Source organism: Dermacentor andersoni, chromosome 1 (genome assembly GCF_023375885.2).
Source record: "Dermacentor andersoni chromosome 1, qqDerAnde1_hic_scaffold, whole genome shotgun sequence".
In the NCBI taxonomy this organism is placed as follows: Eukaryota; Metazoa; Arthropoda; class Arachnida; order Ixodida; family Ixodidae; genus Dermacentor; species Dermacentor andersoni.
In genome coordinates, this window is record NC_092814.1 from 133839162 (window position 1) to 133856214 (window position 17053).

The window sequence follows — 17053 nt, forward strand, 5'->3', positions numbered from 1 at the left end:
GTTGGCTTTCTGCGCTTGGGAAGCAAGCGGGAAGCTAGAGGCCTCTGCTACGCACTGTAGTTTTCTTGCCTTCAGTTTGTACGCAAGACACTTAGAGGCTATTTAACTTCAATGGTGCAGTACAGCATGGAACTTATCCATCTTTAAGCGTTGTCTTAGTGCTGGGGCAGCAAGATAACGCAAATGTCATGTGTCGAACGGCATCAGCGCGGCCTAGTTCCAGTGTTAGAGTTCGGAAACGGTAATGTGGGAGTTGTGCGTGCATAGAAACACACTAAATGAAGTCTCACACAAGGAGAGAACGAAAACAAAGTTATTCACATGCGTAAGCGGCCGAAAGAGTGTTGCATGCAATAATTAAGAGTGACAAAAGAACTAATTTACTCACGTAGTCAACTGAAGTACTTAGGTGCAGTAACAGCTTCACTCACCACTACAAGCTTTCTAGTCACGGTTGCCTGTGGTTTACGGCCAGATCCAAATGTTTTCGTTCGACAATTTGTTAGCCTCGACTAATACTTTGTTATCCAAAGAGCACCGAAAGAGAGCTTAAGGGAAATGAGATAAAGAGTATAGACGACCGTAGCGCTGCAATCATGTTAGCTTATTTCGCTTCAGAGATAGCACGCAGCAACGAGCTTAGACAAAGCTTGTATTAAGTGCAGACATTAGAAATAAAAGCAATGCCAGGTAAACTTTATTCCACTAGGTTTTACACAAAAGGTGTCCCACAGAAATAGACTTTACAGATATTCAGATAAAATTAAGGGCATAGGTACTAGCATTTTTGCTGTATAAATTAAATAACTGCTGAATCAAAAATACAGCAAGCAATGTACAAACGTAAAAGTGTTATTTCAGCCACTTTAGAAAATTGTTCAGGAATACAAACCTGCTCTATGTAAATAATATAATCAACAAATAGAGAGGTCTCCTATGTTTCGTGCCTGACAAAAATATAACATGAGACGACAAATATTCATTATAAGCAGGTACAGACTGCATGTTTCGGGGTATGCAGGAGTCTGTCATGCATCGCCCTTGTGTCTTTCTACATGGGTCACTGTACATCAATATAATGTATTCATCCGAGGTGCTGGGATTGCTTCACCCTAAAAAGTGCAATAGATGAGAATGTTTTAAACAGATTCAAATAACTCAGTCTCACGTACAGCAGCTTAACTTCACATATTTTGAAGATTCACAGCGGTTAGCCTTTGCGCGTTTCAAAGACATCGCAAAAAAATGGAGACGAGTAGTTACATAGAATGCAATAATTTCACCGGCAAGTGAATGCGCGCAAATAGGGCACCTGACCGCAACTTCCAGTTTTTTTCTGATGAGTTCAGTAATGTCCATCACACTTTCGTGATGGAGCTCCCGAGTACTGAAACACTGCAGCTTGTGACAAGCTTTTCAAAATCTCTGATAAATCTAAGGAGATGGCCAGACGGGTACAGCAAGCCTCCCTTGTCCCGCAGCTAGACGTGTGTAATCAGCTGTGCTCAGCTGACTAACGTATTCTTTCTTGGTTAGTAGAATATTGCAAGAATGTTCACACTTTGTTTTCAGAACAATATTCCTAGTCACATAGCTGCAAATGTAAAGAATGAGCCTTTCATCACTTTTTTTTTTAGACACGCTTTCAGCGTGATCTGGTTCTGCACCAGTCAGGTTGCCTTCTTCTATTAGCCTTTCGATCAAGCCACATTTATCTGGCTTTGCACCACCTGCAGCATCTTTATCAAGAAGTGTAGTGAGTACACTTGGCTCTGAATTGTTGCATTGATGCAATGCCTAGCAATGCGGCGGAGGCACATAACTACGGAAGAGAAGAGAGAAAGTAAAGAAATATCGGGAGCGGTGATGCAATGTGGGGACGACATTACGCCGTATGATAGCTTAATATGAGAAGCGAGAAAGGTTAGGAGACTGGAAGTGGTGATGTAATGCGAAGACGACATTACTAAGATTACGCCGTATGACTAAAAAGGTGCAGGGGCTTTACTTTACGTATGATAGGTCAATGAGAAGAGCAAAAGGAGAGAGGTCTGGAGGTGATATGACGCGGAAACAACCGGTCAACCCGCCAGAAACATTGAATCTTACATCTGCGTCATCTGCATTTGTCCGACCCCTCCTCCTTTTAGGAAATTTTCCATTTATACACAAATTTATTTTTCTAGATTGAAATTAATATATAACTATTTCTCGCCAGCCATTTACGCCTTTATTGTTAGAAGTTCAACTGTTACAACAGCCTTGTTATATATTCCGTGAGTCCTCTCATAAATCATCAACATTAACTTGTGTCATGCTATCGTATGCAAATGACCCGCCACTGGGATAGTTGTAAGCATAATTTATTGCCTAAGGTAGGATTGCTATGTAAACCAGCAAGCATTTATTGCGCATGACGCTTTATGTGTGTTTGCATTAAAGTACAACCCTTGATGCACTGCAAATATTTCTATTAACTTTAAATATCAGTACTGCTATTGCCTTCAATGGCAGTAAAACGTGAGAAGTATACGTCCTTATAATAAGTTGACTATATTCATTATGTAATTACAGCTACGTATTAATTGATCAGCAAGTATAGTTGCTATGTACGAACCGGCGAGCAAACTGAATAAGTTGCTAAATTTACTTTCATGTTAAGAATGAAACAGCAGAGCGCGGAAGGCAGTCTTGTAAAGCAAATCCAACGCCTGAAATAAAAGAAAGTAAATGAAAGGCACAAAGCATTAGTATGAGCAAGCCTTTTATATCTGCTTCGTTCTGCTGGTTAGGCGCGTGATCTCGTGCTTATTCTACTTTGTAGCACGTTTACGTTCGTCATTCCACACCTAACTAAATACCTCCGCTCACAATGAAGTGCGCACTGAATGTGTGCCTGAAACAGCCCCATAAGTACGGACCATTGCGGTGACAAACTTGCAAGCATAGAAGGAAATATACAAAATCCCCGTATTTACAGCACACAAACGCGTTCTCTAGCTGTGCGGTGAGTCGCTGCAGTGTTATCTTGCAGTTACGTAGTATACTATAGGAGTGAAATTATCGCAATGTTGCCTAACAGCGACCAAAATATCAAGCGCATAGCAGACAACCGCCGCTTTGGTGCAGCTTGCACAGCGGAGAAAGCCCAAGGGTGCAGCCAAGCAGCAAGGCGGCGTGGCAGTTCTCCTGAAAAGCTTCACCCTACCAGTATTCCAGGTCTCCCTAGCATGGTTTGGTCCAATCAGGAACGCAGGTGCAAAATTGGACCATAAATGGGCATAACCGTCTCATGTGCACACTTGCAAGCACCCGGCGTCAACTTGTTGCGCCGGCAGACGGGGAGAAGGGGTGTCAGTCTGAAGGAAGAGTAGGCGCTGCTGGTATACACGCATGCACGCGCATGCACGGCTCGCATGACTTCCAAGTTCCAACAGTCGTGTCTCGGCGACTCGTCGGCGTCTCCCTAAAGGCGAGGAGCCATCCCTCTGGCGCCGCCTGCAAAGGTCTTCCCATGCCTGATTTTGACTGTGCTTTACGGTTGCGCTAACAGTTGCACTCTTTGTTTAGTTGTTCATTTATTGCACAAACCATGACAACTAATTAGCTGAGATAGCATACGCTTGGCGTACAAGTGAGTAGTCACTCGTGTATTCGAGACAATAGAAAGAGTTGTTTTACATGCATTACACTAAAAAAAATCATTACGTAACAATAAACTATGTAAGTGATGAATGGAGGCGCACCAGAACAATTGGGCTTGTCTTCTTGAACACTCAAATGCATCGTGTTAGCACTAATATACATTGGAAAGTGAAAGTCAACTGCCGAGAAAAGAGAAACGGACGTGGAGTGTAAATATGCACCCCAATTAAAAAGTTTTTGCTAACAGTGAATTTTCAACGAGAGATTTTCTCGTAGTGACATGGCTGGTTTTAATCCACACAGAACGAGTAAGTGTTGCTTAAAGACCAATTTAGTCTCCTCACTCACATGCCTCCCAACTTTACATCCATTGGAAGCCGTTCCACTTCCATCAATGAGAACAGATGATTGTTTCGCGCTTTCTAGCACCTGCAAATGATAGCATATTCACAGAAATAATGCATGTGCATATCATGGTAATGGGAGTGGCAACGCAGGAGCGGTGACCTTGACATGGGACGTTAACTTTTGATGGTTCAGATAGTGATATATTCTTAAATAAGACAGATTGTTGCTTTTAAATTGCGATAGCGTTTAGAAGCTTGTTTCACAGAAAATCCGGTGTTGGCATTGTCGGTGCTGTTGGCCGTGAGCGAAAATTTCCGATAAAGGTAATAAATAGACGATAACCTGAAAATAAAATTGGAGGCCGGGAATTCGACCCCAGGAACTATGGGTTGCAAGACCAGCATGTTAACCTATTCAGCCACTGTCGGTTGATGGTGCGCATTGCGGCTCCTAAACGGGGTTTTGTATGAAGAAAAGGAGTTTGGACGTGGCACATGCTCGCGCCTTCGATGCTGCGTCCACTTCCTCTTCGATAGGCTCCCACCAACAACAGCCTCCCATGATTTTCGATGCAAACATAGCACGTTTACGCTATCGCGTTCCATTCTTGAATGGAACTTTAAACTTCTTCAATTGTTGTGCTAGCTGTGATATACTCGCCCATGTTCATGCTGATGTCTACTCACGCTCACTCACTCACCTTCGTACGTCTACTAACACTCACGAGCACTCACTTATAGCGTCCTCGATCACCTTGCCCCGGTGTTGCCCCGAAACCAGAATGGTGCGCTTTGCACTGCCGTGGTGGAGCACTGCGGAGGGTCAACATCGAGGACAAAACTGCACCCCGTGCAGGGTGCTTGCCTGCAGCGCTACATTGCCCCTGGCGCGAAAAACGTGCGCGAACACGCGTGCGCGCACATTTTATTGTTTGCAGGTGCTGAGCATCTGCGGCAAGCGCTCGAACCTTGTCAAACTGCGTGCTCCGACATACCTGGTTGCAAGCAAACACCAATGGATTTTATAATTAATCCTGACGACCCGTTCCTGACGACCTGTTCAACGAACCTGTCCACTTTCGGCCGCTCTTCACCACATTGTTCTTGGACGAGGTCAATCAGCATGTCGTCTTCGCTGTCAGACGAACTTGAAAAAAGCTCATCGATTGCAGCAACTAGGAGCGCTTCCTTTCTCATTGCCATCTCCACTAGCTAACTCCGTCAACTTCGTTGCAACCGCAGCTTGCGCAGCTATCGGGCCAGAGCGTCCGCGGTTCTGCAGTCGGCAGTGCGCGCGCGCGTCGCACGTCCCGCAGTGCTTGCTGGGATTGCACCCCGGCGCACCGCCGATTTTCTCGGTGCGAGATGGGGCAACGGAAAACCGCTCCAACAGGGTGCGCTTCCGGTGATCGAGGATGGTCGGTGTGCACCGGTGCAGTTGATCGAGGATGAAAGTGCGCACCAAGGCGCCCCGGTGCGCACCGGTGCGGGTGATCGAGGACGCTATTACATTCATACCATCATTCACACTCGTATTCAGACTCACCTCGACTCACAAGCACTCACTCACATTCATACTCACCTGCACTCGCGCTCACGTTCACACTAATTTCCACTCGCACTCACAAGCAGTCACTCACGTTCACACTCATCTGCACTCGCACTCACTCACGTTCACACTTACCTCCACTCGCTCACAAGCACTCACCATGTTCACACCCACTTCCACCCGCACTCACAAGCACTCAATCTCGTTCGCACTCACTTCCACTCACACTCATAGCACTCAGTCATGTTCACACTCACGTACACTCATACTCACTGGCACTCACTTTCACTCACTTCCACTCACACTCACTGGCACTCGCTCGCACTCGCACTCGCCTCCGCTCACACTCACTGGCACTTGCACTCGCACTCACCTTCGCTCACACTCACTCGCACTCATGCCTTTGAAATGAGTGCGAGTGAGTGTGAGTGCACTCATGAGTGAGTGTGCCGACCTATGGTCACGGGACATAGTGCGTATTCCATAATTATACACGCGTGCACCTGCCGTCTCCTGTCACATTACGAGCACTGATATGCCTAGTAAGTGTACTGGCAGGCCTTCACGGCTTTTTCAAACGTGCCTGTGAGGATTTGAGCCCTTAAGGGCAGTAAAAAAACGTGCATTCATTTTTTCGTACGCTTGCATGGCCCCGAGAGAGTACGAAAAATCGGCCGTTGACTGTACAACTGACCAAGAGGGTGTTTCAAATGGTCCGTGGGACAATCGCGCGGCGGAATGAGAAGAACAGAAATGACCGTCACGTTGAGGAATTGTCGGGAAAGGAACTGTGCCGGCTCTTTTTTGAAGGAGCTTGAGCTCAAAAAGCAAGTGTTGGCTGACGCGATGATGCAGGTGACCCTCATCCAAGCCAAAATAAACTCTTGAAAGCAGTGAAACACAAAACGGAGGCATTGTGCATGGGCTAAGAGTATGTGAGGACAGTTGAGGTAGACTTTCCAACTGTCGAGAAAGAAGTCCCACTTGTGGCAAAGTTTGGGCCTAATACCAATGATCTTGCTATCACTTGATAGAAATAGCTCATTTTCGAAAATATTTACTTCTGTATGCATCTCTTTTTATTCGTATTTGAATATCTTCGACTTGATTTACAATGGGCTTTAACATTTTTCTTTTTCGATGATATTTTATTTGCAGTGCATGCATTTTACTATCTCCTACCTTAAGTTTCCTATTTTGAATAAAAGAAACACTATTTGCTATTCAAACTGGACTAAGTTCTTATTTAAAAATTTTTTTTTAAATGCTTACTTGAGAGTGACAGCATCGGGTGATGTGGTGTCCAGCCTGTCTTGACATAAAATAAAGTTCTGTGTCGCTCAGAGAAAACCTGGAAAACTCTGGGAACTTGAATTCCAACTTGGTAGACACCCTGTTGATCACGTTACCGCACACTCACCTCTTCCCCACTCTCCTTGCGCTGAATCAATCATCTCTCGCATTTCTTTGAGCGCTCTGAGCTGCCACGTGCCCCACAGCTGTTACATGAGAAATGTGCAGTGGTATTTCCTGCATACTGCTTCCCGGAGTGCACACTTTGATGGTGTTTTTGCCGCTCGAACTTTTCATGCCAGATGACATTTGCAACAAATTTCTTCCTCAGCTGACATTTTGATCGTGCTTTTGCTAGATTTAGCAGCCATACAGGCTCCAAGTACATGCTTGAAATAGCCTTAAACATCAATAAATTGAAACCACATCACGAAATTTGTTAAATTGCAAAAAGAGAATACTCTGTTTTCAATGGAACTAAGATTGGTGAATGAAACTAGTTAATTACATTGCGAATTTCGTTAAATTGAGGTTCGTTATATCGGGGTTTGACTTTATTTGCCTTCGTGTCCCTTTATAGAAAATGTGTGATGTGATCATTCTGGAATGATAAAGTTTCATTTCAGCTGTATGATAGTGCTCAGAGCACACGTGGCATTTTTTTTGCCACCTCGATAGGCTGCAATTAGTAGTGATTTTGCGTGTTCGTAGAGTCTTCTGCACTTGGAAAAGTATAGACTGCTCTGAAATTTTGGAGAATGAAGGAAGATAAAGTGTAATAAATGAAGCCACAAGAATGTCTTAATCCACGAGCATGAATATCTGACAGAACCATGTACTATGCATCATACTACCCATCATACTACCCAGAGTTCCCTCTAGTAATTATTGTAGGAAACTTTGCCTTTTTTGTGTCAAGGAGTGGAGGTGCTTCAACTGCCACCTTTTGTATTTAGTGATAACTATGACAATATTCCATGAGCTAAGTTTGTGAACAGCTGTGCTAACTGCTGCAAAATATACTTGGCAAGACAGGTTCATCAAAAGCTTCTCTACCCCTAAACAAAAACACTCTCTCGCACACAAAGAAACAAACAAATATGGCTGAGAACTAACTGAGCTCGAAGGCCTTCAATGGATTAATATTAATCATATTTATGATTGTGATGCAAAGCTGGCAAGGCAACAACAAGCGCTGGCCAGCTGATAAATGTGTCATCTGTAATTTAGTTTCGATAGAATGCAGTTTATTGTGTTATGTGGTCCAGGTCGACGGCAGCCTGACTGCACACACTGTGGTGATCGACCAGAGCGCCGCTGCCGCCACTGTGCTTGCTGTCGTTGTGGAAGTAAAAAGGAGCCTGAGCGGCAGTTGCTTTGTGACGAATGTGACCGGGCTTTTCACTTGGGCTGCCTTGAGCCACCTTTAGAAGAACTGCCAGAGGAAGAGCACTGGTATGTAATGGAAGGGATGCCAACTGGACCTACAGTTTGCTTCCACCACATTTAGTCCACGGATTTTTTTCCTCACCAATGTAGAAGCAGATAAAAATGTGAATACATGGTGTCTGCCAACCGAGAATTCTCGGAATTTTGAATAGTCTTGTAATACTTAGGAAAACTTTGGGGAATTTATGCTTCTGTCAGGGAGAATTAGTGTCATTTTATTGGAAGTCAATGAAAGTCGCCCTAATGCTGGCTTGAGTAAAACAACGGAATCGTAATGAATTGTCTTTGACGCCATGTCGTCGGCTAGAGGAGTTTCCAGTGTACAGTCAACGACCGATTTTTGGGACATGCCCGATAATGCGAATGGCTTTGTGGTACCACCACATACCCGATAGAGTCAATCTATAAGAACGTCTGACATTTCGGACGCAGGAACCCTTCGCCATCCGAGTTTCCACACTTTTTGCCGCGACCACAGGTCCGAAACAGCATTAATCAAAGCCAACACATCCGTTTTGATTATCGCACCGCCTCAAGCCGGCACTCTCGCATGCAGATCCGCTGGCAGCCGTAGCTACCACCACTGCAACGCGTGGCCTAGCTGCTTTGACGTTCGCTGTTAAGGTTCTTGCCGTTCAGTGCCGTGTTTCTCATTGAAAGAATTCGCTGCTGTCTGCAATGGCACCGACTCTGCCTCTGTAATCCTCGCGATTGGATTCCAAGCTTAGAAAGCACAGCGGGTTGCATAATGCCGGTTCCTGAAAGGCATTTTTGCCTCATTACAGCAAAGTTAACGTGGTGAAGCATGCGTGAAATCTTGCGGTGAAGCTTAGGTGTCGGAAGGGGCAATTGTCATGGGACACAGTACATATTCCTTGATTAAACAAGCGTTCACCCGCCGTCTCCTGTCACAGTACGAGCACCGATATGTATCGTAAGTGTACTGGTAGGCCTTCAGTGCTTTTTCGGACATGCCTGTGGTGGTTTGAGCCCTTAAGGGCAGTAAAAAACATGCATTCGTTTTTTCGGACGTTTTTGCGGCCTTGGGAGTCCGAAAAATTGGACGTTGACTGTACAACTGACCAAGAGGATGCTTCAGATGGTCCGTGGGGCGAACACGCAGCGGAACGAGGACAAGAACAGAAAGAGAGGCATAGAGAACAGATTCCTCAACTTGCACCAAACCGTCGCATTGAGGAATGATCGGGAAAGGAACTGTGCCGCTTCTTCTTTGAAGGAGCTTGAGCTCAAAAAAGCAAAGTGTTGGCTGATGCTGAGATGCAGGTGACCCTCATCCAAACCAAAATAAACTCTTTAAAACAGTGAAATGCAACACTTGAGGCATTGTGTGTGGGCTGAGCGTACGTCGGGACAGTTGAGGTTGACTTTCCAGCTGCTGAGAGAATCTCACTTGTGACAAAGTTTGGACCTAATACCAATGAACTTGCTATCAGCGGATAGAAATAGCCCATTTTTGAAAATTTTGGTTCTGCATGCATCTCGTTTTATTCGTATTTGAGAATGTTTGACTTGATTTGCAATGGGCTTTACCATTTTTTTAAAGATATTTTATTCACTGTCAATTATACTAACACCTCCCTTTAGTTTTCTATTTTGAATAAGATAAGCACTACTCCTTACTATTCAAACTGGATTAAGTCGTTTTTTTATTTTTTGACATGCTTACTAGAGAGTGACAGCATTGGGCAACATGGTGTCAGCCCGTCCTGACACAAAACAAAGTTCTGTGTCACTTGGGGAAAACCTGGAAAACTCAGGGAATTTGAACATGTCAACTTGGTAGACCCCCTGGAATACAGTTGAGCCCAGTTATAAGGATATCACTGTGCATTTATACTGTGTGATTGCTTGAAGAGGAAGCAAAGCATGAATATTTATGTTGAAAAGGTATTGATAATGGAAACGTTATTTTTCAGTGCAGACTGATAATTGTGGTTTTTAATAAAGGCCATTCAGGGAAGACAAATAATAATAATAATAATAAATTATTGCTAAAACTAAAGTATCAGTTATAACATACAGGATGTTAAAGCCACGTAGGGCTTGAAGGGCCGTGCCTGGCAGGCACCCAATAAGTAATGTTAATTGGAGCATTGCAAGAGAAAAGGAATGCATACATATATATTGTAGAAAATTCTTGTATCCATCATTTACAGGTATTTTTATAGCATTTCAGTGTGTACAATAAGAAAAAAAAAAGCATACAGCTTGCATCTATGAGAGATGGCTATGAAGTACAGAAACAATGCTCAGAAAGATTTCAATAAACCCAGTTTTAATCACCAACCTGGCAATTTGTTAGCAATAACACAGCATAAGGGCAATGTAGGCAACATATTACTGATGTTGAGAAGTACTCATCACTGAGGCTTCTAGTGAAGATCCATGGCTTCAAGGATGCCATGCAAGTGTCTGCAGTTGAAAGCACTCATAGTTGGGGGCAGTGACTCCCAGTTTTTGTCATTAAACAGTTAAATGTAGTGAAGATAAGTTGTAGAAGTAATGTTCACCACTACCCGACAGCCATAAAGGATGAAAATGATAAAAATGCAGTGAAGCTTCAAACTGCTATTCCATGGCTGGGCAAGTTATGTTAGCTTTGTTATCATCTTTGTGCCCAGAAGATTGTGCCTTAGTGTGGCCCATGCTGGCAAAGCAAGCAAAGAATGTAGCATAAGAACAGGTGCACGGATTTATCCTGTGCACGTGAGTTCTGCTTGTGAGTGTTACAACAGCGTTCTGGGTCTACATATTGCCTGCTGTGCCATTGGCTGCTGTGCATAGTGTCATTACCTGCTGGCAAACTCTGATGGTCACAGTGTGGCATTTGTAATATAAGAGTTCTTTATAACTGGGGTTTGTTATTAGTGTACTCAACCTTATATGGCAGGCCTGCAGTAATCTTTGTAGTGCTGATATCAGCCTGAGCAAGAAGTGTGTGAAAGCACATCTGGTGCCTTATTCACTGTGCTTTTGTTAATTTTCACAGAGGGAATTACTAGAGGGAACTCTGGCACTAGTGTTTATGGGAGCTGCGAGTATAGCAGTTCAGCCATCATGAAAATTGTGGTTAGTATAAGTGGATTTGTCTAAACTTCATCCTTCTGGCTTCAAGTGGCATTGTGACTTTGCAAATTGATCATTTTGAACAAAATATTTCATTACAAATGCAGCAGTTTGCAATGATTGTGCATTTATTGTTCTCTGTGTTTAGAAAAATAGGATTACTTCAAAATATAGGCCAATAAAGGCACATAAAGCATAGTCAATAAAACCAGAAGAATGTTTGAAGCCACTAGCACGATCAGACATACCCATGTACATTCGACTTCTGTCAATTCGACTCTGATGGGACCAACAAAACTGATCGCATTATCTGACGAGTCATACTAAACAAGATGAAAAAAAAAGAAAAAAAAAAGCTTCAGAACACATCGCCGATTCATTTGGCAATGTTTGTCCCATTCTAACACACTCCTGAATCAAACGCACGCCTGCTTTTTATGTGTCCAATGTAGAAAACTAACATAGAGATAACTTTAAAGCTCCTGAACAAAGTAGAAATCTGTTATGCACACGAGTTCTTGGCAAGAAAAATGGGCAGGGGGTCTAATGTGTATTGCGCAGTGGTGGCCGGTTTCCTAAAGTCAGCTTCGCCGCAATGCATTTGCTATACGGCAAAGCATGGAAGTGCAGTGTTTGGCTCATTTTCATGGACAAAAAAAAAAGTGCTATTTAGGATTGGGTAAATACTGTAATCAGACATTGTGAGCTACCGTTATTGCTTGAACATCATTCTAGGGCAGGCCAAAGTTAGGTGCTTTTGATGGGAGGTTGATGTGTGTTTAATGCAGTCACTGTCCACTAAGCTCTGCCGAGACAGACACTGCCAGTGTAGGGGTCGCTATTTGGGTCACCATAGAAGTCAGGCGCCCTCAGTCGAGATTGAATTGATGGAAAAACTGAATTAACTGGAATTGAATTAACGAAAGTCTACTGTACTAACCATCATTCCCATGGAAGCTGAATGATCTTAGTGCTAGAGTTCTCTTTAGTAATTTTGGTAGACAACTGTATGAATCCTCATACTCGGTTTCATACTTTGCAGGCAATGCTATGGTAGCTTCTCAAGTAGTGCAGTCATGGAACTATCACTTTGTGTGTTTTGCAGTGCAGTTGTTTTTGATCTGCCACGCTTTCTACAGACTACTTTGCATATTACAACTTGTTTACATTAAGTTATGTGAAATTATGTACTATTTATTTCTGTAACCTTGTGCTCCCAGTATGTGGTGTACAGTCGAACCTGACTATATCTAACCCGTTTACATCGAATTATTGTATATATCGAACAATTTCTGGTCACAGTATAGTTACAATGAGTATATATAGCAAAAATTACGCTTACATCGAACAAATATTGCAGTGACTCCCGATATATCGAACGTCAAGCGGCGGAAAAGTGCCCCCAGAGGTTGGCTTTCCCTCGCGGTAGCGGGGAAACCCGGCGGCGCGGCTCCATCCAACCGCTCTCCCTACCGTGACCGCGCTATCTGGGGCTGTTCGGGCGAGCCGTCGACACTCCCCGTGTCGCGCATAGTGGAGTCTATTAGGCCACCATCCTCCCTCTTTTTCTATCATCTTTCACTTACCATCCCTCTCCCCTGACGACGCTTTGCCGTGCTCCCACACGGGTTGCAGAATCAAGCGTCCTTCCTTTCTTTAGATCACTATCTAGCGACACTCCCCAGCAAAAGATGACCCTGGCCCGCCTACAGCGCTTGCTCAGACAGCCAATCAGAAGCTCTTGTGCTCTCTTCGTGCAAGATGCCGAAAGTGCGAGTTGTCTGGCTGCTTCTCTGGTTTATTGTGTTTGCGCCTTGTGGGCCTTCTCCCGCAGTGTTGCCGTGATGAAGCGGCAGAATTCGCCTTTCGTCGTGAAGCTCGAAATCATAAATCGCGTCGAACGCGATGAGAAGTTGGATGTCCGCGCAGCGTGCAAGATTCCGAGGAGCACTCTCGGCACGATTAGGGCTAAAGTGGCCAGACTCGCAACCCGGTGCCCATGGCGCCCGACGCATACGCACGGCCGTGTACGAGGGGTTCTTCACACGTGCCGGTTTCCGCGTGCTCGGTGAGGACTGTAAATTCTGATGAATGCGACGAAGCCGTTGCCGGTGTTGCCGAAGTTTGGAGCTAGCTGACAAAATTTCCGGGACATTTGAATCAACGGTGGACGAGTTTGTGAGTGCAGATGATGGTGTCGCGACCATGGTAGAGCCCGGAAACGAAGACTACATCGCCGACATCGTACCGAGCACAAATGACAGTAGGCACATTGAGGAAAGCAACTACGGTCCTTTGCCCACATCCTCCGAAGTGATTGGTGCACTCGCATTAGTCCGGCGCTTCTGCGCGAATGCGGAAGGTTGCGGCCTCAGCTGCTCCAACTCCTTAGACAACGTGGGGAAGTGCGTGCATCGCAGGCAGCGAAATTGCCCAAGCAGAAGAAAATGCAGGACTAATTTATGCCAAACTAAGCTAGTTTCGTTAATAAAGTGATTTTATAAATGGTATGTGCTTTTATGACATCCAATTATTTAGCAGGCTTATATCGAATTATGCTCTATATCGAACTGATAGGCGTTTTATTGCGAGTTCGATATAGCCGGGTTTGACTGTACTACGTTTTGGTCATAAGCGCAATTTGTGCACTGTGGCCACTGCTCGCAGAAACCTGTCATTGTGCTCGTTCAGCAGTAAGTATGTTCAGACCTGCAGCACCTTCATGTAATAATTGCATCATATTTTGTGATATAAAGGTATGAGACTTAATGTCGCATCAAATTACATGGATTGCACCTATGTTTTTCTTTAATGTGTGATGAACTACTTTTTGGTTGTGGATGCAAGCAGTAAGCGAAGTCTCTCAGCCCTTGTATTATTGTCCACAATGCATGAAACAGAGTATAGTCACTGTCTTTTGACCACGAAAGTTGACTGAACGGTCACTGCTAATTCAGCTTTTCTCAATTCACAGCTCATGCTTAATTAACTATTCCTGGTCCTTATGCCAAACCCCCCCCCCCCCCCTCATGTATCATCATCATCATAATATCATCACCATAATTATTCGCTCGTGTTTGATCCTGCTTATGTGTTCTTGAGTGTCCACCCAGACATGAATGGAATGCGTGCAGTGCAAAGGTTGTTGAGTTTCTGGGCAGCGTACAGCACTACAGTGAAATTCACTCACCGCTTCTGCGTGTACCCTCTCTCGAGTCCAAGCATATCTGATGTGCAGAGGCTTCATTATATAACAACTGTGGTTCAACATTGCTTTGCTTAATCAAGAAAAATAATGCATAGTCTTTAGTGAAAACGTTCTCTAACATGTAAATAAAAATTGCGTAAAGAATTATCTTCAGTAGAAGCATATTAAATTGATTAAACTTTTAGCTGTTGGCATTGCATGATGGTTAGAGTTGTGCATGTTTCCCAGGTTCTGCCCAGACTGCAAGCATGATCCAACAGAGGTTGTTCAGCCTGGGGAAGCTTTGAAGGAGTCTCGGCGCAAGTCCCGGCTGCCCTCAATTGTTGGTGAAGGCAAACGCGACTGGGGCCGTGGCATGGCCTGTGTGGGACGTACGCGTGAGTGCACTTTGGTGCCGGCCAACCACTTCGGGGCCCTTCCTAATGTGCCTGTTGGTTCTCTGTGGAAATTCAGGCTTCAGGTGAGTTGTGTAACCGGATTATGATTAGTGCAGCTCGGAGCTGCTTTTCTGTGTTTATTTTAAAGAAACACATTTTCTAATTTTCAATGTAAGCCACACATCAGGCACCATTTCTGGCTTGATTTACCGTATAGACTTGTATAAGGGCCGCGCCCACGTAAGGGCCACACCCCCAACTTTGCAGCCAAAAATTTGGGGAAAAGAATTTCCAGTGGAGAAGTGATTGCATTCGGTGCCCCGATGCCCCCTGTGTGCATCGGAGTGGCCCTTAGACAGGCAGTCCCCTGTAAGGACCACACCTTGTCAAGATAGAGAAAAAAAAAAGTGCAGGCCTTACACAAGTCTATACGGTATGCTATTCTATGCTGGGATTTTCTTGGAACTTTTGTGAAGCTTTAAAGAAAAATATAGCATGAGCAGATGGGATAGCATATTGTTCTCAGTTGTGTTCTCAGTTGTTCTCAGCAAGTAAAAGCTTTCTTCTGCCTGTAATATATTTCTACATATTTCTGCCATTTCTATATGCGGCTGCTGTTTTCATTTCTTCCTCTTCATCTTAGAATCCCTCACTCTATCCTTGGGTTCACGTTGAAACCTTCCTCAGTTTTCTCATGATAAAGGAGGAGGGCTGCACAAAAGCTGGTGATAAAAGCAGTAGTCAAATTTATGATGAGGAAGCCATATTATTTTTTGTAATGTGTCTGCGATGCTTGGTAAAAAAACCTGCAGTTCTTTGGACTCAGTTATCTTTTTCCCCATTGTGAAATAATCTGTGAAATCCGAAATAATGATATGGCAGACTTGTATACTCGGATTGTTGCATTCTGAAGCACATTTTCAATTAATAAAAGTTGTGTATTGACTCCAAGGAGGAAAAATGGTGTAGCCAGAAGCAGATTGCTTCATTTTTCTCCACCTTATCCTACAGATAGCTTTATGGCGCATTTGCATTCGGCAGCAGTTGCAAATGGATATCTGCTCACCGTGCAACAAAATTGGGCAGAAAGCCGGGTAGCAAGTACGATTGATCTTGGACTAATTTATGCCACCTAAAAATAAAAAGAAAGAAAAGAAAAAAAAAAGCTTTCATTTTGCTGCAGCTGATCAGCATTCAAGCTTCATTTTTAATCGAACCTCAATATGACCAAGTCGATAAAATTGCACTTTACTTCGTTACTACTTGAAATTCAACCTTTTATGTAATGTCGCCAACCGTTTTTTATTTACATGGATGGGGCAATGAATAATGTCTCATAATCAGGCAGTCTGAAAAGACTAATTTTGATGAAAAATAAATCAATTTTGTTGAATTTGATTATTCAGACTCCCTAGGGATTGCGAAAACGTCCAAAAAATCTGGCAGTCTGAAAAAATGAATGCATGCTTTTTACTGCCCTCAAGAACTCAAATCGTCAGTCACGTTCGAAATAGCTCTGAATGGCTGCCAGCACAGTTATTAGGCGTATCGGTGCTTGTACTGTGGAAGGAGACAGTGGGGGGGGCATGCGTGTAATAATTAAGGAACACATAATATGTCCCATTACAACGGCATATTTCCGCTCTTAGTATGTTTCACCGCAATACACTGCGCATTCTTGACCGGTTAAGGGGGGACGCGGCCCTTGAAAACCGAAAAATCGCGAGAAAGTCGATTTTCGAAAAACCTTATTTTTGGGTTGTATGTCTCATAAACTACCTGTTCTGTAATTATCAGCACCTAATTCAACCGTAAAGTACCAAAAAAACGCTACTTTTGAGGCCACCGCGGCCCACAAAACACGCGCAAATGCCGAAATGAAGTCAAACTACGCGCGCGCGCCGTTCCCGGCCCATGCGGCCTGCCCGCGCCATATTGGTGTCGTTTTGACCGCGAATTCTTTGTCTCTATTTTGCCGCCTTGCAAAATGGCATCGTCGGCGCGGTTGAGGCGCTATAGGCGTTTTCCCGCGATGTGATGCGGAGCGCTGATTGGCCGGAGCAGCGCGTTCAAATCCCGCGGGCTAAAGCGCGCCCGC

The 17053-nt window shown here is 44.2% G+C and overlaps 1 protein-coding gene across 1 annotated transcript in view; it reads left to right on the forward strand.

Annotated features, from left to right (window-relative positions):
- Positions 1-17053, forward strand: part of LOC126544252 (E3 ubiquitin-protein ligase UHRF1-like) — a 96049-nt gene that overhangs the window by 25669 nt on the left and 53327 nt on the right. Inside the window, exons 7-8 of the mRNA XM_050191504.2 lie at positions 8103-8289; positions 14807-15038. Coding sequence (XP_050047461.1) covers positions 8103-8289; positions 14807-15038 — 419 coding nt within the window. The remainder of the gene's footprint in view (positions 1-8102; positions 8290-14806; positions 15039-17053) is intronic.